The sequence below is a fragment of the Megalops cyprinoides genome, chromosome 15 (genome assembly GCF_013368585.1).
Source record: "Megalops cyprinoides isolate fMegCyp1 chromosome 15, fMegCyp1.pri, whole genome shotgun sequence".
Classification (NCBI taxonomy): domain Eukaryota; kingdom Metazoa; phylum Chordata; class Actinopteri; order Elopiformes; family Megalopidae; genus Megalops; species Megalops cyprinoides.
In genome coordinates this window covers 4,724,612-4,749,157 of record NC_050597.1, presented here as the reverse complement: position 1 = coordinate 4,749,157, position 24,546 = coordinate 4,724,612, and the positions used below count along the sequence as shown (strand labels likewise).

The 24,546-nt window shown below is 45.1% G+C and overlaps 1 protein-coding gene across 11 annotated transcripts in view; it reads right to left on the bottom strand.

Moving 5' to 3' along the window:
* The window catches only part of LOC118789677 (gamma-adducin-like), a 62,916-nt gene that overhangs the window by 18,953 nt on the left and 19,417 nt on the right, over positions 1–24,546 (bottom strand). For 6 of the 11 annotated variants that reach the window (XM_036546185.1, XM_036546192.1, XM_036546194.1 and 3 more), the window contains exons 1-3: positions 8,584–8,703; positions 5,471–5,692; positions 513–651 (exon numbers count right to left, since the gene is read on the bottom strand). In XM_036546185.1, the coding sequence (XP_036402078.1) occupies positions 513–651; positions 5,471–5,665 (334 nt within the window). In that variant the 5' untranslated portion in view covers positions 5,666–5,692; positions 8,584–8,703. The other 5 variants (XM_036546186.1, XM_036546188.1, XM_036546189.1 and 2 more) reach the window with 4 other exon arrangements.

The window sequence follows — 24,546 nt, the reverse complement described above, 5'->3', positions numbered from 1 at the left end:
GTCAGTCTCTAGCATTTTAATGAAGCACTGGTCAAATAAAGAAAAATCAGTAATACAGAAAAATCTCTGTTTTTTTGGACTCATTTCCCCAATGTGTACAGTATTATAATAAAGGCATTGCTAATGTTTTACACACCAGTACCTTGTCACTAGTTCTGATACAGTGGTTGGAAACGGACAGTGAGAGTGACAATGGTGGAATGTACAGGCTCAGACAGAACAGGTCGAGGTTGTGACAGGCTGGGTACATTAAGGGCAGGGATGCAGGCCTACGTGCTGGGTGGGACACTGCCCACCTGGACTGAGAAGCACAGCACCACATCCAGCTTCAGTGCCAGACTGAAAGGTATGCAAGCTGCCGTGTGAAAGGGCATACGGTATGAAAATGGAGAATTTCAAAGAAAAAGAAAAAAAAAACAACAAAAACCACAAGTGATTACTTTCAGTTGGCTCCTACAGCTCCTTTGAAAGAGAGATGTGCGGTGCCGGTGCGTTTCCATGGTGACACTTACTGAGGGGAGAGGTGGAGAAGCCGGCCACGGTGCTGGCGGTGAAGAAGTCCGCGATCTGACGCAGGGCCAGCAGACCCGCGGGGTCGTTGCCCTTTCTCCTTTGCTCCTGAATGAGGCTCTCCAGCTCATCCCTGAAGGCCTGCAAAGCAAACAGATACCATTAGAGACTGCAATCCCACCCCCAGTTTCTCTCAGTCACAGAGAAACAGAGAACAGATGCAGAGATTGGCTGGGTTCTCTCAGAGATACAGAGATTGGCTGGGTTCTCTCAGAGATGCAGAGATTGGCTGGGTTCTCTCAGAGATGCAGAGATTGGCTGGGCTCTCTCAGAGATGCAGAGATTGGCTGGGTTCTCTCAGAGATGAAGAGATTGGCTGGGCTCTCTCAGAGATGCAGAGATTGGCTGGGCTCTCTCAGAGATGCAGAGATTGGCTGGGCTCTCTCAGAGATGCAGAGATTGGCTGGGACCTCACAGAGATCTAGTGATTGTTGGGGGCCTGTTGGAGATGCAGGGATTGGTGGGGCCTGGTGCTCTAGTCCCAGGGTCACTTTGGTCTGCATACACTCTCCTGTTTCACTTGCAACAGCCCACAACCGTTTACAGAATGCAGTACAGATTCTCAGGCAGGCTCATGCTCTGACCTGACCTGCCATGCCTGCGCTGTGCTCGGCTGAAAGTTCACCGGCCCCAGGCCATGGTTTCCACGGCCCTCAGTCCCAGACAGAGTGACACACTTAGAGGAGGTCAGGAAGGATCAATACCCTGAAAACCTCCCCTCCAGCACTTTAACGTGTCATTAAAATAAAGTGACCACAGGCTATCAATACACTGGCTGAAAATGACACAGCATGTGGACCAGTCTGAAGATAAGCAGCAGCAAAACACAGGACACGCTATACAGCACACGCTATGCAGCACACGCGATGCAGCACACGCTATGCAGCACACGCTATGCAGCACACGCTATGCAGCACACGCTATGCAGCACACGCTATGCAGCACAGCTTAGCACCGTTTCACTCAATGATGTACAAGACTGATGAGTGCAGGCATGAAAGAGATGCCGGCAGACCATCTTCCAAGTGCTTTCAATCCAAAGCGCTAATGTCAGCCGCAATTCAGCCACACAGGAGAAAAGCAGCCGGGGACGGTTTAGACGTTAATTAAAGTCTGCTCCTATAGATTTACAGTCTGAGGTACTCTAATATTGTTCACAGAGGGATGGAACAGCCAGCCAGCTTCTTATGACGTAATAAAGACAAGCTCCTAACAGATTTGACACAGCGCAGCGAGCATCAATCATGACGCTGAATTTAATTACTCTGCTGGTGGTCTTCACGGCACTCTGTACTCTCCACTGAGGAAACCATCTTAAATCTCACTTTATACTGCAAAAATACCTTACGATTCTGCCTGTAACTGACTGCTGGTTGGACATAGTTACGTACATTAAGTCACGTACTTAATTCCCAAAGTAGGATAAGACTTTATATAATGGCAAAACAGTGTTAAATGCTTAACATCCCATGATTCCCACCCTTTGAGAATCTCTCTGACTCTACTGGCTTTTTCCCTTGCACTCCCTGTTTTTTTTACAGAAAAACTGTGCAGCAGTTAAATATCCAGCATCATTCATTATCCAGGTTTAACATATGCTGGATATGGCTTTTACATCATGAAAACCTACAGCGGCAATTTCAGAAAAGCTTAGTCTATATGAAATTCATTCGGCTACATTTTTACATGAAGTAGTCCATCTTAGTCTGCAACCGTTACAACTGCTGCTTCTGTTCATACAGTTGCACACCAGCCAGCTAATGTGACAACACAACTTCAGCTCCAAAACTAAATCCACAATCACTGACACGCTTGCACGATGAACAGCACATATTAACTTCTTACACAAGGACCGACCGTCTCCCAGTAGCTATTCCTCTAACTCCTCCTCACATCCTTCCATCTTGTGGTGCACAACCACACACCTGTGCACAGCCTGCAGCCTCTTCACCATTCTCTCGCACGGAACACACCTGCCAGCCCTCGCACTGTTACCTGTGGGGACAGCGGTGTCTCCGGCTGGGGCATCCCATCGAGCGGGCCCATCGTTCTCTCCCCGAAAAGCAACGCGAAGTGAAGCCTGCACTCTCGAAAAAAGCGGCTCTCCTTTCAGCTGCTCTGGTGCCGATCCAAACATTCCCCTGCATCTCGCAGCGCGGTTCCCATGGTGATCCGCAGGGATGCAGGCTCACATGCGCGTGGGCTCGGCTCAGCTCACACTCTGGAGATGCATTTGTACACTCGTTCCCAGCACAGCAGCCTACTGCCATTTTTCTCTCTCTCAAATGCTCTTTACAGGGACTTGCAAAGGAGCAGATAATGCAATCCAACTTAAGTGGACCTTCTTACACATCTACAAACAGACTAAAGTTCACGTCAGGATTAAGCCAACAAATGCCACCCTGTAGGACTGCCAGAGTCTTCCCTGAGAGTATTTTGTGTTTCAAGGAGATTACTGTGTTGGAATTTTATCTGCAAAAAGATTATTCCATCTCCATAAAGCAGATATACTCATTTATAATTCAACTCTAAGTGCTACTGGAAAAAAGTCCACTTAGTCACAAATACGTATATGCATCGTGCATATGGTGTGCTGTCTATTCACACTCTTTTTCAGAAGGCACAAGACCATTAACTACATTCCGTGCTGAATCACACAACATGACCGACAATCTTATCTATGCGTTTTGGCCCGATCTCTGCTACAGACAGACAGGGTTTTCATACTCTGTCTACAAAAACAAAATAAAGCAAAAAAAAAAAAAACTCCACACCACATCAGAAACATCCTATTTATCATAGGTCCACTGGACCGGAACATGTTTTCCTGACCATGTTGCCATCAGGCATGTGATGCGGTATTGCCGCAAATGGTATCGTTCTGCATGAATATATGCATAGGGGCGTATCCAACGCTTCATCTTCTGTGAAGGTGACACCGTGACCTGGAATGATGGTTGCGTAACAGCGTGGAAGCGGGCCAGCCACAGAAACAAACAGCCATTACACAAACGCTGTCTGCATTCAAAGCCGGTCCACCTCTGTGAATCAGAAAAAGACTCCCGTAACCGTGTACCAAGATTAGCATGACCAAGGCACGGTCCAAGGAAAATTACACTAATCACAATACATAATGCAACATTAAAATCCTGAATAATTGCAACAACACTGAACGAAATTCCACTGACAGTACGCATGTTTAAATGAAGCACACTTCATAGGGAAGCTGTGCGATGTGATGTGTTTACGGACGCAGTGACATGACACGCTTCCTGCCCACCCGCAGAGCTGAGACACAGTGCATATCTAGGGTGTGTCACAGAGCTCTCGCTCGACGCTGTCGAGATCAACATCAACAGGTTCAACTGCTTCTCCATGCCGATGAGAAACGGCTCAAAGTCCTTTCTCTGACCGTTCTGGGCCATGGTGAGTGAAGTAGGGGAACATGCAGGCCAAACAAAAACTATGACGAAACCTTACGTTTTACGGTATGTTACGATACATCTCAGCCAGTATTTACCATTTGATTAAACCATTCGCCATTCAAAGGGCAACATTAAAATGCAGACAGTGGATGCCGTGTGGATTGCTGAAGGGGAGTTATAATTAATTTCTGTCTGCAAACGAATGAACATCTATCAAAGAATGAGGAGAAAGAAGCTGGAAGGGCACACCGTTCCCTCCCGAGGATTTCGCTTAAATTTAGAAGAGTCATGAATGATCCATGAATGATTCAAAACCGTAATCTAAAAAAGCTGTTTTCTGAGCTTGACCTAACTAGAGAATATCTTGGAATTTTTTCACTTTTTAACAGCAACCTGCTGTAAAGAGACCATCCAAAGCACTGGGGGAAAAAAAAACAAAACAATATGAAGACAACAGGAACAGTATTCATTAAATTGTTCATTAAATCCAAATCTGACACTTTCTCCTCATGAAGGGACGACTCATGTCTGCGTTCAATTCAGTTTCACTTGCAAAGCGTTATGCAAAACGCCAGCCCTCTCGATGCAAAGCACCAGGCGGAGAGCTTCAAACCACAGAACGCTCTGGCACCACTCCACACATAACAGCAACTTATGCGCATTTTCAAGTCACTTACATGGTGGTTCAACTAAATCAGCTGAACCCCCTAAATCAGCCTGACAATAAGTATAGACTTAAGGCAGAGGTCTCCATTTAGAAACGCCAGCGGCCTCACGGTAAACACAGAAGAGCTGTTAAGACGCCCTCATGGTACAGAGAAGAGAGGAAAAGTTTCGATGCAACCAGGCATGACGTCCTTCTCGAGATGAGGGTCGGTTATCGGGCCGTTTTAAAGTTGGCCCACATGCGCGCGGCGCACGCCTCTAATCTTGTCACGCCAAACGGAACGTGATTAGGCCCCCTTACACACATGGCCATCTCCTGACTGCCGAAAACGCCTGGCAGTGAAAACCACAGCGGGCGTCTCTGGAATGCCGCTAGCAGTTAGCCTTTGAAATAAAATGCTGGTCAGCCACAGACAAATAAACCGTTTCACTGCCGGCCCGCCTTTACTGGGCCTGCTTCTGATCAGCAGTGCACCGGTGGCACACAGTTTGACACCGCCGGTGATGCCAGCACTACAAGGCGGTGAGGAACGGTCAAGGTACGTACCCTTAGGCAGGGTTCTTAACCCACAATTTCCTCAGTAAATATTCAGCTGTATAAATGGATAACACTGTAAAGAACCTGTAATTGATGCAAGTCACTCTGGATAAGAGCATCTGCTGAATGCATGTAACATAACGTAACGTAACGGAATGTAATGTAAAGTACTGCAATGTAACGCAATGTAGTGTAACGTAACGAAATGTAACATAATGTAACATAATGTAATGTAATGTAATGTAATGTAACGTAACGGAGCAGTACTCACCGGACTCTGCAGGATCTGGGTGACCCGTTTCTTCTGCTCCATCATGTTGAAGTCCTGCCTCAGGTCTGGCGACATGTTCCTGTCGCGCAGGTACGCCGGATCATTCTCATTGATGTGGTCGAAGTAGCTCTCCTTGCGGCCCGTGCGGGGCGGGGGAGGGGTCGTCACCACCTCCTGGTCGGCGTCCGCGCTCATAGTTCCCTGCTCTTCTCAAACCTTCACCTGCAGAGGGGACGAGGGCAGACGGGGAAGAAAGGCTTAGCGGTACGGCGGTAGAATGGCACTCCCGAGGAGCACGTGGCTTTGACATTTAACAATGTTTGCCTAAATGAGTTCGACTGAAGTTATGTTATTCTCTCAAGTTGTCTAACAGATTTTTGCATGGTAATGACACACTGAGGTTGAGAACTGAGGTATGTTTCCCAGAACTGAACACACTTCAGAAAAAATAATCTCTCGCATGAAGACCTTGTGAGGTTCTCTTATCTTATCTGTTACCACCCTGTTCCTCTTTACAGAAAGTAAGAGTTTGTTCATCTGAAGGCTTGATAAACCACAGATGGAAACAGTGAGTCTTCAGGCACCTTTCACTACACCTCCAGGAGAATTTGAACATGTTTACAGTGTTTTCCAGTTTTTCATCTTTGCTGTTTGCAGTCACGGACAAGAGCAGAAATGCAGTGAATCTCCAAAGATCCAAGACATACTGTGAGGGTTCAGCTGTATGGGGAGCCCTAGCAGAACACTGCCCTCCACCAGATGGCGCTGTGTCTGGAACTGTGGTGTCCACAGGGTGACAATGTAAAATAAACCTATAGCTGAAATTACTAAGCAATTCCAAGCCTCTCAGTGAGAATGACAGGCTCTCTGTAATAAGAGATTGTATTCAGTTGCCACTTTTCCTCTCTTGGCCCCCCCCTCTCCCGGCATGGATGATGTCTAGTCTTTGCCCCAAAGCTGAACATTTGGCTCAAATGCCATTTAAAAATATGTTTCACACTGGAGGGCTGGAACAAGCTGCCATGTCTTTACTTTCCCCCATCAATCATACATCCTGCCTCTGTAGACTGAGGTTACTGAGGTGACAGGGCCTAAGCAATGCTTAAGCTTGCTGGTATAGCTGTGACTAAAGGAGGAGCTACAAAGCCAACCTTACAGACCATGAGGAGCCGCCCATTGTGACCAAAGGCACCAATCAGGTTGATTGTTGAGTACAAGCAGGCCAATAAGGAGGCCCAGGAGAGCTGTGGTTTGGGCACATGGAGCGTTTCTGTAGCTGCTAGGTGACAGGTTTATGTCAGGTGAACTTCACAGCGGAGGGGGCCGAAGACTGCCATGCCAGCCCTCTTTAACCAGGTAAATATGAGCAGGCCAAACCACCAAAGGGTTCATCTCTCAACCACGTGCAAATGAATCAAAGACTGTGACAGCAATTAGCACTGGTAGTATGAAAATAGCACCTCCACAGGAGGTAAACGACTGGGGTGGAGCACAGAAAAACATCCAACCACTCCACTGCCTGGTGAGGAAAAAGTTTTGAGGATCTCAACCTTTCTGTGCGAGTGAGAGTCTGCCCTGGGCTCTCTCCTATATTATCTGGAAATTACTCATGGTAAAATACGCAGACAGAGAAATAATTCTATGCCAATGCTCTTCCTTATAGTGTTATAATTTGAGTTTTAAAACACTGCACTGAATTTATTTTTTAGCTGCATTAGTAACAGGAGAGAAATGATTCCATGTTATGACCATCATAACTGATCTGAATGTGGGCACTGCAGCATATGACTGAATTAGGCCTTATAAACTTAATTCTGGAAATGGCAGCAGCCATCCAGCTAAAAAGGAGGGCATCAGTAACCTAAATGAACAAGTCTAAATGAACAACATTTTGGAAATAATTTTGCTTATTATATTAATGCGTGGAATTGCTTGAGAGGTCAAATCTAACCCTCTGGCAAAACGGTAAGAAAGAGCCACATTATTCAATACAACACACAGCTAAGAACAACACTGTTAAATCAGTGTTCCCTGTAGACAGATGCACGCATTGTGTTTATTTTTATGACTACAATGGCCATTTACATGATGTGGCAGTTGGAAGACAAACCGAACACACCATTAGTGTCCAATTCCAACTGAAGATAAAGAAATTAAGAGAAAGACTCTTAAGATTGCTGGACACAACAGCCTACTGGCAAATGAACAGCTGCACATTCTATCCAAATAAAATTACTGACTCGTTTCCAATATCTACAAAAGAGTCACTATACAGCTACATTTACAACTGCTAAGGATTACCCAGAAGACAAAAAAAAACAACCAAAACAAACAAAAAAAACAGAGGAAGTCAGTATGTTCAGAAAGTCATAAGAATCTTCAAATCAACAGCAGATTGTACATGTCCCCTCATGGTAAGGTGCTGGCACTCTGTGAGCAGAGGTCAAATCTAAAGACACTCTGTCGAGCGCGATTACCACTAAACCACAGGACCAGACCCAGCGCCTCTGGCGAGTCAGAGAATCCTGGTTTTGAAAGTTAAGGGAAAAGACCTCATGGACAGTCAAAATGCCAAACCATTTTTTCAACAGCAAATGAGCATGACAAATTTTAAGTTTGATTTAAAACCTGGCAATACGTAAGGGCATGAATGTACACTTTTCAGGTCATTCCTTTCAGGTTCAAATACTCAACTGCAAAATTCAAGATGAGACTGTAAAACATTCTCTCTCTGTAGGTAAAATATAAAGGTAAGTAACTGCAGGCACTCTGGCTGTGCTGAACATTAAATGCACCGGGTCCACATTTTTAAAGCAGGTTCTGCAGCTTCTGAAAAAAAAAAGAAAAAAAAAAAAAAAACGAGAGAATTCCTGATAGGAATGTGCTGATATTACACAGCAGATGGTGCCAGCAAAATCATATCAATGTGTAGCCAAAGCAGATCACATTAACTGAGTGCGAACCTGCCACAGTTCACAGCCAAAGACACCATATAATGTCAGTTTAAGTTCAACTAGTTCTATAGTTAAGACTACAGAAATAGAGATAAATAGAAAGTTCACTTCTACACAGCACAGCTTCATACCAGCACAGAATGAAACCACACAGCCAACCTTTTCTTCTTTCTTTCAGAGTATGTCCATGAAACCAACGATGAGCCCTTGGACACAGAGCATAGTTTCTTCTTTGTGTGCGACTCCGAGACGGAATTCAGAAAAGGAGGAGATAAAAAAGCACACCATCTATTTCACGCTGTATCCCGGCAAATCCAGTTTTGCAGGCCAGAATGTACGCGCTCATCCCAGATTCTGTGGTGACATACTCTGCTCCTGTGAACTCCCGGGACAAGGGATTTCAACAGCTGTGCCTGTGTGTGTGTGTGTGTGTGTGTTTGCGCGCACGCATGCGTATAGCGGGTGGGTGTGCGGGAAGAAGCCAACAAACCATGTGACCTCCCTAATCCGCCCATTGCTGGAACGCAATCACTGTTGTCAGGCCAATTCAAGCGGCACATTTCAAAGCTGTTTCTCAGAGTATGCATTACTTTCTAACACTAATGAAGCCAAACTCCCATCTACGATACAGGAAATCGTAAAATGATGTGGTGAAATTGCTGTACTATCTACCTTTACAAAAAGGTATCAGAAGCACAGTGTGATCTACACTTTTTGAATAATTTACACTTAAAGCAAAACTGACTTCATTTATGACTTGGCGTTCCCTGGCCACGGACACCAGCTGAACATGAACTGACCTCAGTGCTGAAGGTGGGCCAGTTCCTCTCCTGTCGGCCTCTCTGTGCAAACGCTATTGCTCCATTTCCTCTGTCAACACGCTGCACCAAAGAGAAAAATAACTGCCACTTGCGACCTGGACAAAGTTCACCCTACCTGGCATCCCTGCTGCTATTCACTTACATGTGTTATATTGTACGATATCAGGAAAGGATTTGCTGTGCAAATAAAAATGTAATTTGTAACATACAAATATGTAAATGTAACATATAAAAGGGAACTTTCCATCAATGTTATATAAACATTACCTCAGAGCATTCATCATATTATAACAAGCTTTGATCACATTCACGCACCATGACTTGGCACAAGGCAAACACTATCATCTTCAACGTAATGGTGAAAGCTAACTAAATGTGTGACAGTTGAAACACTTGGTAAAACCTTTTAAAGAGGCAAGCGCAGCATCACTGACATTAACGTAACACATTAGATTAATTATGGCTGTACCGCTGGAAATCACATTACGATATCACACAGTCCGATTTAGTGACGTCAAGACTGAGCAACTCAGCTGAGCGGCTTTGCGGGCCTTTCTCAATGTTGAGTGTGACGGAGGAATGCGTCAGCGCTCTGTACTGACTCTGTCCCTCGATGGCACCAATACCACCGTCTCCACCGTCACACACTGGACACCCACGTGTGAGCCATACTGTAGGTCCACACCACTCACACAAGGAAACACAATCTGCTCTGTCCTTTAAGAAATTCCCATTGTGGGTTTTCAGCAGTGTCATGATCACACACACACGAACACACACCTTTTAAGGCTGCACACTCTCATTACTTATTCCTGACATCAGCTGGTCTTTTACTGTGAAGTCTAGACACTATTAAAAAAAAAGAAAAAAAACAGACTACAGTTCAAGCTCAAGGTCATCCAGAGAAAACCAGAGCATTCTTTTACCAATGTCATAAGACAAAAAAAAAAAGGTCTACGCCAGTGAGATCGGCACAGACGTTCCATTATGACCAGGTATGCAGTTCCAGCATGCCTTCCATTTAGGAGGTTTCCGTTGGAAAGAGAGTTTCAGTGGTGTCTGAGTTCCTACGATTTCCAACGAACATTACATTTTAGGCTACACCTTTTCCAGAATGTCCATAATGAGGCAGCCAAGCAAAACACTTGAAGCTGCAACAATGGAAAAGACAGAATTTTCAGTGTGTTTCACAGTGAGATACCTATCTGGTCCATGATAAGTATGGATCTCAGTTCTCCTCTGAGTCAGCTGAACAGTGTGACACCAATGCCAAAGGAAAACAACATCCTCTCCTGGGTTTCTTTACTGATGTTCCCAGAGCATCTTCTAGAAACAGAAAATCAAAATCAAAAAGGAAAGACGTGTGTCAGACAAGGTCAACGCCTCATCTGAGGTAAAATGCTTTACCTCACAGAGAGCCAGTTTCCTCCAAATAATCAAATACCACAACGGAATAAAACCAGCATTTACTCTTGTTTCAAAAAACTTGTTTCACCACTTATCACAACAGTGGAATGATGTTTACCGATGGTCTCAGAGATACTCTCTCATCACAGACAAAAAAAGCCCAAGCCATAGCAGAGGTTCTGGGAGCAAGGAAGCAGACACTTCCTTACCGTCTGCTCGAAGCGACAAGTCAACAACATGCTAATTGGATTTGGCAGGTTGGCATTTAGGTCTAATGTAAACCTTCTTCTGTGGCAACAAACAATGGTAACAGAAGTGGCTTGACTCATGTATAGTGCTCAACTTTACAAGTCACAGTTGTATTAGTACAACACTAAAAGTACTACAAAGTGTATCCCTCAGGAAAAAACCCAGATATGTGGCTGTTTGGAAAGACATTCATTAAACGTACAGTGAAAAAGCAAAAACCAAATCACTTTCATAAAACTTAATCCCTTATCTCACTTAATCACATGACACACAAAGATAAACGTCTAACATTTAGCCAACAGACCCTTCCTTGTACCTTCTCTCCCCTTCACTTTGAACAATGCAGTGACTACTCAGCTGCAGTAAAACCATCCCAATGACCCGACTTTCAACTCGAAATATAATAAAGTGTAGGCGGTCATTACTGGAGTTTCCCCACACACAGCACTGTGAACTTCAGGGAAGTCAGGACACACACACACACACACACACACACACACACACACACACACACACACACACACAGAGGGAAAGAGCTGAAAGCATGCTAGGTCAATATTTACCAAGGGATCATAATTCACATGGCATGTATGACAATATGCTGTAAAATGTTTTACATTAAACCTGGCAACACAACAGACAGCAAGTGGAAACCATTTCTGGCTTGCCTTCAGGGGTAAGTAGGGTTAAGAGCCAGCCAGTGTGCAACGGAGAACCTGAAAAAACAAACACTAAATGCAACAGCATGCTCTTTAAATACCCTTATCTTCTAACATGGTTGCCACAGGATGGCTCCAAATAAAACAGAAAATGATGAAATATCCCAGTTAAATATCATAACAGCAAAAAGCCCACACTAACAAGTCTCCATTAAAACAACTGCTCTCATTATAGTCATATAGGGGCAGTAGTGTGGTGGAGTGGTAGGAACCGGGTTGCTGGTTTGATTCCCTGCTGAGGCACTGCTGTTGCACCCTTGGGCATGGTGCTTAACCCACAATTGCCTTAGTTATTATCCAAATGTATAAATGGATATAACTGTAACCTATGTAAGTCACTCTGGACAATAGCATCTGCGCAGTGACAATAGCGTAATGTAGTTTCTTAACAACTAAACATTGAACGATTCAATTCAGGTGCCTGAATCCAATCACAAAAAGGCAACCTGCAGCATCAGTGACAATACTTTTTTCCCTACGTTGTCCTAAAGCAACCTTTTCACAAACTACACTACATAATGAACTACCACATGCTATATCATAAACCGCAAGCTGCCAAGACATGAATCACTGCCTCCAACAAACAAAGCACTACATTATGAAACAACAACAGTTGACAGGCATCAGAAAATGCCTCGTGGCGAAAACACGTCATGTCAGTCCTATCGTTAAAGAAATGGCGTGCTCTTAACGTAGCATACTTGTCTGTATACTCTGTCCTTCATATCCGTGTACTGTGCACACGGAGATGGCAACACGAGCAAATGAACAACTCAGTTGGGTGGCAGTGTAGCACTGCGGTAAGGAGCAGGACTCGTAAAAGGTCGATGGCTTGATTCCCCGCCGCGGAAATGCTGCTTTGGCAGGGCGCTTAACCCGGAATTGTTTCAGTAAAATGTTCAGCTGTATAAACGGATAACACTGTATATACTCTAACTGATACGTGTCTCACTGGATAAGCGCATCTGCTAAAATGCCAGTGATGTTATCGCATGCATCAGAGCTGCCCCTGCAGCTGGTGAGATGACATGCTTCAGATTATTGCTTTTTCTGCAGAGGAGTCAGCATGACAGGGGCAGGTCCATGCAGAAAGGCAGCTGCAGCAGTACTGCACTGCAGCGGTTTACGCAACGTCCCCGGGCCTCCGGCTCGCCCGGCGTCCGTGAAGGCCTGGCGTTGCGCAACCGCTCGCAGCAGGAGGGCGCGGCGTGCGGACGCCGGGCGCGGCGCGCGGCCAAACGCTGACCGCGCTTCTCGTAAAATCCCACGCAACCCCCCTCCCTAAAGACACAGGCAACACTCCCGAACAATGAGCGCACTATAAAGCTGCAGGTATGTCACCGTCTGAGATTCTTTCGTAATACCGCTGCGAAAAGGCGCAGGAAATGGATGGCGGTTTTCGCCCTCAGGTAAACAGAGAGGAGAAGAAACCCGTTTCTCACGGGCGCTGCTGTTTTATGAGCTCCCGTTAAACCTGAGATTCCCATGCCCTTGGAGGAGCAGAGCACATGAAAGACCTTGCTCTACATAACCAAAACAATCACGCTTCAAAGAGGGAACATATGCTTTGTACTTCCCACAACACTGTATGAAAACGTGAGTACGCCACAACACGCTTTCATCTCAAACTGACAACTTGGATCAGACACAAGCACCCTAAAGAGGTAGGCAGTTGCGGCATATATAAGACAGGCAACATACCAGCAACATAACCTCAGACACAACTGCGATTACACCAATTAACCTGAGGGGAGCGAGTCTCTCCCCCTTTCAGTGAATTATCCTTTCAGCACTACATGATCTTTCAACATGATTTAGAGCAATGAATGGGAAAACGTGCCATTGCCAAGAAACACTGCTGAAATTAAATGTCTCATTTGTTCAAACCTTCTCTGACATGACATGACCACTGTAATTAATGCTTATTAATTATCCACGGTCTTGTAACTGGACTAGAAAATGGATTCATTACGAACAAAGACGGGACGATGATAGTGGAGATCTTCCACAATCAATTCTTCCACAAATCACTGTGTAATTATGGGTTTTTCCAGAGCTAACCCACAGGGATGTCTTTAACATGCCACAAGCACTTCACCAAAGCCAACAGAAGCTACCCCACACTCAACGCAGATGACTTTAATTTATAATCTCCGAAAATACAGTGGATCTTTGCCCCAAATATGACAACGCTGAATATTATAACAGACACACAGAGACAGAGACGCTCACACACACACACAGAAAGGGGAGGTAGGGTGAAGTGAAATTATGCATATTTCCAGCAAGCTGCAAAGCCTCCTCCACATAAGACGATTTATACAGGCCACAGCTCTCAAACAAACTGTAATATAGAACTATCCGATGCTTCTATGTACGAACTCTGGGATTGTCTGGGTGTGCAATAACATAACAAAATCACTCAAAAAGCAGTATCCCAACAGGAGCCTGAACCCCCCCTGCCCTGCTCCTCAGAGAGGCAGCACAGAGATGGGCTGGCAGGGGTGACCGCTGCTGCCGACTGTCCAGACACGCCGTCCCGATTCCCGCGGCAACCCAGGCCGCACTCTCTGCCAGATATCGCCAGTTTCACATTATCTCCGGCCAGAGTAAATGGAGCAGGAGCTGTCACACTCCAGATAGAGAGAGACTCGGCAGAGAACGTCAAAGACTGGCCGCTATCTGGCATCTTCGTGACTGTTAAGCGTTTTAAAACACTCTCTGCCTCCCCCCCACTTCGCACTAATTTGTACATTTCAGGGGTCCCTTGTGGTAGGGAGGGGGGACCTGGGGGGGGTGGGGGGAAGAACAGAGGCCGAAAAATGCTGTAACAACTTCACCTGCATTCATTTCCCTGTTTGTGTAACAACAGTGACCCAAGAGTAAAAAAAGAGAGGATCACACTCTCTCCAAGAGAATTAAATGAGAAGTATTTATGATTAACAGAAAGTCATCTGTGCAGACTACAGATGAATTCTAACATTTCCCCATTAACTTCTGATTGGCCTATTACAGCATTTTAGAGACTCATGGCCTTTAACAAGAAAAATACATGTACCAACAGTGTTAGAGGGTCCTGTCAGAATGTATGCTGACATCACACTGAATGACCTGCCTGCTTAGTGACAGCACTGTACCCAAGCCAGGACTTCATATAGTAAGAGGACTCTTCACCATAATCAGAGTAAAATCACACCGCTGATACTAAACATAGCTGAGTATAAGAGGCCCTGCAGTGGTTTAATGGTGGCTTCACATCAGTGCTTGTGTGATCTCAGGAGCTGCACAAAGCTTCGAAGCATAATGTGAAATTGCTTGTGCCATGCAAAAGTGGTGCAGTGCACCAGGTATGTTGCAGGAAAGTTAAGTGCGGACTCTCTCCAGAAAGATCTCAGCTCACCCTGTCGCAAGCGGCTGGTTTCCAGTGCCGGCTCCAGCTACCCTCAGCCAGGAGCCTGGGACGGCCACTCTGTTACAACTTTACAGATAATGACACATTAGACAGACAGCATGTCAATCTGACACTTACCCAGCAAAGCAGCACTTAGCCACTTCTCAGTGGCAATGCTATCTATAGAAAAACAAAAGCAGGGTGTGAGCTGTGAAAATAAGTCATTCAGCGTAATGCTCATTCACTGCTGTACGGATTCTGCATTCCCATCTTTAAAGCAATATAAGGCTGCTGGGACAATATTTCACTTCACAAATACATATGCACGCATGCACCCACCCACCCACGCACCCCAACAAAGACCGCATTTCGATTTTATCAGGCTTTTGTCATATAGACCTATCTGATGATGACATAAGTGTTTAATTAAAGTCTGTGATGAGCACATACGATCGGAGTGAATCTGAGACAAATGGCTGCTTTGCGTGTGGTGGAACAAACAGCACTTCTACGGCGGTCTGTGAAGTAAGCACATGATTGTCACGGTTCACGGCCCGCCAGCGAATCCATTTCCATGCCTGTGCGTCTCAGAGCCGATACTGTAAATAAAAGCCGTCAACCTCAGCCAGGGATGGAAAGCCCCTCACTGCCCCTTTCCCAAGCCTCTCTTGAGATGTTTACGGCTCAACAAAGCCACAATCGGTCCGACGTTATACACCAGAGTCAAACGCTGACGCATTTATACACGCCAATGTATAAAAATCAAACAAAGTTCAGCCAGAGGTTTTGTTACAGAACAGTCAAAGGAAGTAAATGTAGAACAAAAAGAGAAGAAGAAAAAAAAAAACAACACATTGTTCATTTTAGGTACTGTACGATTTGGCAGGTCCCTTGGAGAAGGGTGTGTAGAGTGGACAAACTCGCACAGATGTGTGGTCACGAGCCAAGCGATGAAAGCGTTTCTGTGTCAGAGAGAAGCCCTTAGACAAGCCTGCTGAACACAATGGACTGTACAGGGCGGCAGGCCATCGGTGGCCATGTGCACTAGACCTGACGAAGACCCTCGGTGAAACACTGACAGTGAGATGAATGTGTGACAAATTGGGCTTTGAGCACCATGCTGAGTCTGGAGACCCAAACCCAGACCAGGGTGTGATAACAAGGTCGCGACCCATTTCTGCTCTATAGGGTAAACATGCCGAAGTTAGACATTTCCGAGGCGTCTCTCACCAGGTAACCATAACAGGGTGTGAGCCTTGCGCCGACAGCACGATAAGGGAATTAATTCCAGCAAAACGCGTGCGTGACTGATGTAACAGAAAGCAAAATGTTCCCACCGCAATCTGTCTGAAGCCCCCCCCCCCCCCCCCCCCAGCCCCCCCCAGCCCCCCCCCCCCCCCCCCCCCCAACATCTGCCCAGCAGGCGTCTTCCGGAGGTTCCCCTGGAAACCCAACACAAACACTCGCAGAACCCCGATCGTGCACGGGCCGTTCCTGAGAGCAATCGCTGGTGGAAACACCTCTCACTCAGCAGATGGTCTCTGCTATTAACAGGGGCCGCCATTCATAAAGACAGCTTTTAAAAATGCACTGTTACACGCAAGAATACATGCACAAAGATTCTGGCCATGAGATGAGGCGGCTTTTTAACACGCTTTAGAACACATTCACTTATTTTTCTCTTTTTTTCCATGAAATACATTTGTTTAATTCCTTGTATTCTCTGCATTAAAAGAGAGGAATGTATCTGCATACTAAAGCGTCAGGACAAAGTCATCCTGACTCTAAGGAAAAGCCAAGCTGCTGGGAGTGATGTCACGGCTGGCACTTCGCTGACCCCGCCCACCGCCCCACACCGGCGTAGGGACGGCTGATTTACGGTGGATGGCAGGCGGTGGGAACAGGTCCTGCCACTTCCCTAACATCCCTGTGCGGCTCCAAACTGCGCCGACTGCATTTCACACGCTTCTCCGAATACCTGTTTATTTAAAGGAAACGGTCCAGAAATAACAGGCCCAGCCGAAAACAGCAGCCAGGAACACCACCATTATGATTCCTAAAAAAAGGCTGGTCTGCATAAACTCAGCCAAAGCAGGTGTGGGTTACAGTTCTACACAAATGCCACAAGACCAGTGTTTCTGCCTTTCTGGGATGATCTGGCGAAATTACTCAAAAAGCTACAAATGGCAACATCCCATATATATAATAACTATGAGGATTTTCTGTAATAACCCTGGAGTGAAGCAATAGGCATAATCATCAGATAAGGAAAAACACTCCCTTCATTTACTACATAAACCATATGGTTTAAATATAGTAACTGAAAAGGGTTTAGTGGAAATTATTATAATAATTTCATGGTGTCAATCAATTATGCCTGGGCGTCCCATGACTCAAAGGCAGTTCCTTACATCATTGTTACATCACGGCTGAGGTCTGAAATAACTCCGGCACGATCTCCCCCTCAGGCACGATAACAGAGCTCTCCCTCCGCCATTGTCTTCAGCTCTGACAGGATGACAGCATTCAGGGCACAGGACGTGTGATGCAACATCGCCAGTAAAAAAAAATCTGCCAAAATTTCAGCGCAGCCCGACAATGGAACTGGAGTTTTTCCAGTACATTCTACTGCAACCCCAGAACTTTGCACCCTCAAATGAAGCTGAAATATAGGGACGCAGGATCATTCAATTGCTGATTTGTTTAAGCAATTCTGCAAATCAGAGTTGCTTCTACAGCAAACATTACCTAGGAATCCTGCTTCAATTCCATTCAGTTCTAGCTGTGCTTAATTGGATATATGCATAAATCAAAGGCTGTGAGCAATGGCACTGAACAAGTTAAGGAATCCACCAAGTCTTTTAAAATAAAATCTTCCTATGCTCTTGTTCTACTGAGTCCAGGTTCATTCTGAATGCAAGGCATTTTCCTCTCTGTGTACCAAGTTTAATGAACTGTCAGTTTCTTGAAGCAGCATCATGAATCCAGGCAGTGCCTGCAACTAAAAGAAATACTGTGTGGAACTAAAATAAAAACTGGAAACTTGTTTAATCTTTGTAAAGCACATTGTGGTTAAACCAAACATGTTCCTGACTCCTTTAATGGACTGCAGTCAGAATGACATGGATGAAATGACTGAGGAAACAAACTTCACTCTGTAGGCTGTCGACAGGTTTTCTGCCTAATAACTCCTGACACACTGTCAGAGGTGCAGAGCCTTGGGGGTTGCTTATTTACACAGGGCATCAATCAAAGGACATCAGGAGTGCAGTGAGGGGTGCAGAGTGTTCTGCCATTTCCTACACACACCTTCAGGGCCCCTGCTGCACTGATACACTTCACTCATAAGGACAGGACTGAACATAAATAATACCCCACATGTATTTAGTCACTTAAGTCAACCAAGAACAATCATTATGAAACCTCTGCTTTCCATAGCAACTTAAATAATATCAGCTCTGACAGAGTTACTGATAAGACTACATTTTGCCACAGGGCTGGACAACGACTGTTTGAGTCACATTAACTGAATTACAGACAGGATTTTTTTTCCTCATAAGCCTCTTTCCCATTACTGGAACTGGAACTCACAGGAACTAGGACTAATGGTTCACGGCCATTTTTCATTGTCTTTTTCTGAGCCTGGAGAGACGGCATGGTGAGGATGCTGACTACATATTACATCTGTTGGTGTTTTTTGAACCAGAATCAGGAAGCACAGTTGCCGTTTTTCCCCAATTCCAAGCAAGAAAGCAAGTAAGCCAGCCAGTAAAGCTGTGATGTTGTGCATACTAAATATCACGCAAACATATATAATATACACAAATCCTTTCCATAATGATCCTCGCATTTAATAAACTTAAATGGCCTTTACCTGGGTGTAACAGAAGATGGTAGGTCAATATGTTATTGGTAATATTTCTTGTTACTTTCCTCCGATACCCTTTCATACCGGCACCGCTACACTAAACTACGCTGCGAACCAACGCCTCAGTGAAACACAACCTAGCCCAAGCAATGTGGAATTTCTTTCCAACATTCAGCCTGGCTATGGGGAACTGAGCACAGGGGCTTTCTGGCTTTTCAGCAATGGCCATGGTCTGAGCAGCCTACACCAGACTGGCTCACTGGTGGCAGTCTCGCTGAGATGATTGATGGAAAGAACTGCACTTCCTGAGAGGAAGTGAAGTCCCACTGTTGGCCCTGGGCACAGAGCCAAAACTCCCCTCTTCTGGGAGCAAGAGGAGGAATGAGGCGATAAGCACTGCAGGGGTGAGAGGGTGTAGCAGGGTCCCATTCAAACCGGGGGCAGGGGGGTGGAAGTAATCAATCTTTAACCTTACCATTTATCACTGAAACTGCAAGTGGATGTCATATTCACAGATATTCAGTAAAAGCAATACCAAAGGATATCGAAGTCAAAAGGTAAGTATGACGATTTTGCTTGAGAATTTTTAAAAGATAAAGTCTTGTACAGTACATTAGAGATGCTATTTAAAAAACTATGCATTATATATATGTATTTCAGGAACTAGCATAAACATGCTACCATGATTCATGACAGCTCAGACTCAGAGCATTCTATATTTAATGGCAGAACATAAATGTTTCAAAACCATATCTCAGAATATTCTTAAACACACAGGCTAACAGCATAACCTGTCCATTCAAACAAGTGAATCCTAGATGTGACTGGAACACGTTTTTTCTTCAGCTCTAAATGAAAGGTTCCAAACAGACTTCAAAACCAAACGAGCACTGTTCTTTCCATCAAATTCCTGAACATTCCTGCCTCAAAAGTCACAATGTAAAAAACAAACATCAGCTTCAGTTAACAGCAGGAGTAGACAGCCCTTCCAACAGCTCCCTCAACACAAACCTAGTGTAAAGCATAGAGTATAAAGCTTACGCGTATATAAAGCACAGATTAAATGCCATTTCCTTTAAAGAGCTTGACACAGAATTGACGCAGAACTGCTGTTCCTACCTTTGCGTTGAGCAGAGACTGCTAAGCCTCCATCTCTAAGATCAGACCCCTGCGAAAGACCTGCCGCCCTCCCGCTCCTGTAGCTTTGGCTTATCTCCCAGACTCCCACTGACTCCGCTGTACCTCCCTCCTCCCCAAACCCCCCCCCCCCCCCCCCCCCTTCTCGGGGAACAAAACACCCTACTCTCGTTACTGTAATTTACAAGTCGTGCAGTCCATTCAGCTTATCCCTGTTGTCAGGACACGGGGTTAAAGTTTCAGCCCATCCCCCCACCGCCCTCCGCCAAGGCCATTCCCCCACGTCAGCCAATGGGAGCCCCGGTCTCTGTGGAGTGTGGCGATTTCCATATGCAGGAGGGCGTTAAATGAGGATTAAAGAGCTAAAGCTGTGACTCTCAAAAGGGCAGCCCTCCTCTTTCCTACACTGCTGCATGCAGCCTTGCTAAACCACTGAGGTAAATTCAGCAACTGTGGGCAACAGAAACCAGCCACACTCTGTAGATCAGCGAGAATATCCCAATATATTTTACTGAGTGTGTGAGCCAAAGCAAAACCATTTTATAGAAGAGTATTCGATATCCCTTGATTAGTTCACCTTCCACCACTGTTGGAAAACCAGCCTTCAGCTTTCTGCATCACATGAAAGATGTGAACACTCTGTGGTATATGCTTGGCAGAGACTGTTAAATCGACTTCAATTTTTCTCTCTCAACTTTTTTGGCATCCTGACTATAACAGGGTGAATAAGATCTTACTTGCTTTTTTACTCTCACAACCATGGATCCGAAGTCTTTCAACATTTATCTCTCTCCTCAATTAGCAACAGATTTAAACCTGTGGTGCCTGGGGAGTTCACTTTTTAAACTAGCCAATATCTTCAATTAAGACAGTAGAGACAATTTTTTGCCGAGGAAAGAACATAAGCAGCTTTTGAGATGTAGATTTGTGCATCCCTGGTCTAAGGGCATTTTCCACACAATCTGAAACATTTACCAGCCGCACAGGCCGATCCTTCAGCTATGTGCAAAATTTCATGGACATACATTTAAATCCCGTGGCTGAGTAAATATAATCCTAACATCAATCACAAATGCTTATTGTCTGAGCATCAAAAACGTTCCAGCCAAGACGCCACCATGGATTATTGGAACGCCACCATGCTTCAAGACTTTAAGATTCTTTGGGGATGAAATGCTCATTGAATCAGTGTATGTCTATCTGTTAAATCAATACAGACCGGCACTCCCACATCACTGTATCTCTGAAGTGGTGTGCAGGACTAGAGTATCTTGTTACCCTGCTCTCTCTGCTTTAGAAATTAGAGGGGTTTATTTCAGCAGTGCGTGGGTTTGACCTCTTACACGGATCCTATATTTCCACATCACGGCAACCGGCATCGGATTCAGTGTTCATGAAAAGAAGATACACAGCAGGTCCACTGTTCAATAAACCAGACTTCCTGTTGGACACAGCTGCACACTGGTCGGCTCTCGCTCCACAAAATGGCTTTCCTAATGGTTGCAATCCCCCTGCTGCCAAAGACATATCTGCAAAAGCCCAACAGCTCAAACGCCACGCAGCCACTCCCCTCCCGCTTTCAATAATCAAACCAACAAATCCTTCATCGGGCCCTAAATCTGGCCTCTCTAATGCTCTAATATTGTTTCAAGCTGTCATTTCACAAGGCAGAGAACCTGCAGACTCTCAAAGTTTCAGTAATAAAATGGGAGCAGAGGGAGCATAGATACCCGTGCAGGGCTGTTCTGAAACAGCAGGAACTGGGATGACGCGTTTTCGCGGCCTCCTCTCGTTGGGGCTCGGCCACCGGACTGGCGACAGGCTGCTAATCTCTCTTCATGTCTGCTTCAGTAACCTCTCTCTTCTCGTTTTCTGACTCTTTGCTCAGAGAGACCCGAACGCCACGCTACAGCTTCAGCTGTCACCGTTAAGAGTGACAGCAGAGCAACTCAGAAACTAAGTAAATAAGTAAAGCGAACGGCAGAAAAACCCGTGTTTGTGTCATTAAGGGAAATGCAATCATTTCCACCACAACCGTTTACCCGGCCAACTCGAGGAAGGCAAAGAGCTCTGCCGCAGTTCCAAACCAGACCCATCCAATTTGCTACAAAACTAACTACCACGTTTAAAAGAGACAGGCAGCGATAGAGCCGTAGCAAACAGCAAGTCAACCTTTTCGGCTATACTTGCAACACTGCTCACCCAGTGGCTCCCAAGACGTTGTGGTGACAACCGCTCCTTTAATAATGTATAAAGGCTAATGACAGAAGGATCCTTTCAGACGGGGGGGGGAGCAACTTATGAAAAATTAATCCAAATCATTTTCAAACCAAGAGAACCTATCTAATTTAGTTTTTTTCGGTGAAGTGAACCCTTCAGGTCAGCTGATGACATGAACCTTTCATTGGGTGCGGTTTCAGTGTGTGAAATGACTGAAGGCAGCATTTACCTGCGGTCACCTACCCTAATGCACGCACAACATTGCATTTTACCAAAAACTGGACTAGCCCATGTTCCGTTTTGCTGTGTCCCTGCATATTGGACAGAGGTATTGTCCACAGATTCTCCAAAACCAAACTGTATCTCATGAAAGCACAGCTAATACGAGCTGAAATTGAACAAACTTGTTTTTAAAAAGAAGAGAAATTCCCCCCCCCCCCCCGGACCACATCACTTTCTGTCAGCTCCGTTTCCTTTCCACCAGCAGAAAGGGACACCCGAACACACGCTGGGTAAATGTTTAGGTACTGACCTCTCCTGGCCTGGCCATCGTTTGTTATGCTTTCCCCCTCGAGCCCGGGGACAGATGCAGAGGAAATGACAACTCTGGGAAAACAGCGGCGAACGTGGCTCTGTGGCCAGCAACTCTGTCCCAGCGCAGCAGCGGGACCCCCACACAGGGGCCTGGGCGGTGTCATTTTTGGGTGACACTGAAAAGCGATACGGCACGCGCAGACATCCTCTGTAGTGTGAGCTCACTCTGCTCATTGCTCATTGGGAAGCGAAAAAGAGAGACGGCGCACAGTCCTCCAACAGCACCGAGGGTCCAGAGAATCGGTCATTTTGTCATGTCGTGTTTGTTTTTGTGTTTCCTGCTTGTTCGTTTAGCTTGCAGGGCCTCGGGGGAAACAGTCTATTGGTTATTAAGTTATGAAATGGCTTTAGCTGTAATCCCTTCTGAAGTTAATCTGCCTGTGTGTGTGTATTTTTTAATTCTGCGAAAGCTGAAAGTCGCAGGTCAGATTGCTTACCGATGTAATTCGCATTAAATGATTTCCCTGGAGTATCTGCGCAGATATTGCCAGCGTAACTGCATCGCTGGATGCTTGACGGATGCTTCAGCGTAGCCTGTATAGTGTTTCAATTTGGCATAACTAAAGTAAGAGCATCATTGCTAACAAATGACAATTGTATTCATTTAAAAGTGTTATATAGTAGCAAACTGATACTGCTTTGTGTCCATTTGTTTTAGTTTAGGCTTCTTGACCCATGCTAAATTATATGACACACACACCACACATGACACACACAACACACACAATGAATGATGGGTACTGAAAGTATGATAGCAAGAGAAACAAAATTGATCTGATCTCCTTCATAATTCATTATTTCAACTCCTGCACATACTGCAAAAGCAAAGCACCCTTTGACTCTTCTTAAAGTAAAGAGCACCAGGAAGGACACTGTGATCGTTTTCCTGACGCCATATTCAGGCTAGAATTAGAGAACAATAAAGTTGTTTTGAATTAAACCAGTGTCTTCCAACTGACATGAAATGTCCCTTTATGGTAGACGTTGATTATAGATTTGTAAAGAAAATCAAACACAGATCTTGCCTACAAAAGGCAGGAAACGCTCTGTATTGTTCACCGTTTTAGCTTTTTGGCTGCATAACAATAAATGTGACTCCTGTCTACAGTATGACGGTGCTGCACATAAACAGCATCAGCTTCTACAACGTTGAGAAATAGTAACAGCTGTAAACTGTACAATTCAAACCGACAGCAGACCCTGATGGCTGGCTAAGGCATCTGTTTCTCCTGTGGTCTCCCGCTGTACACACACCTTAAACACCTTCAATCCTCAATCATACACAATTTGTGACAAGATGTCTTGTATGTACAAAAAACATTCAGGGAAATTGCATCTTCATCCTTATCCTATGTAATGCTACCAAATCAGATGGGGGTTACTTATTCATTTCTATTGGTCAGTTCCAATCCCTTACATAAACCTCCGCATTGGATTGGAGGCGTAATGCAGTACACCGTATGTATACATTCTCTAAAAGAGAGAACAAATTTACACACCAAATGAAATGCCCCCAAAAAAATGTAGGTTGAACTCAGGTGACAAAAAAAAAAAAAAAAAACAAACCTAAATCAAATAAATCTGAGAACACTATCTGTGGTGCCAAAACCCTGAAGGTAAGTGATGTCATCATGCAAACATAAAGAAAACAGGTTGCATGGGTTCTTAGCACAGAACCCCCCGCGAGACGTTGCCGTCACCGAGGAGGAAATGGAA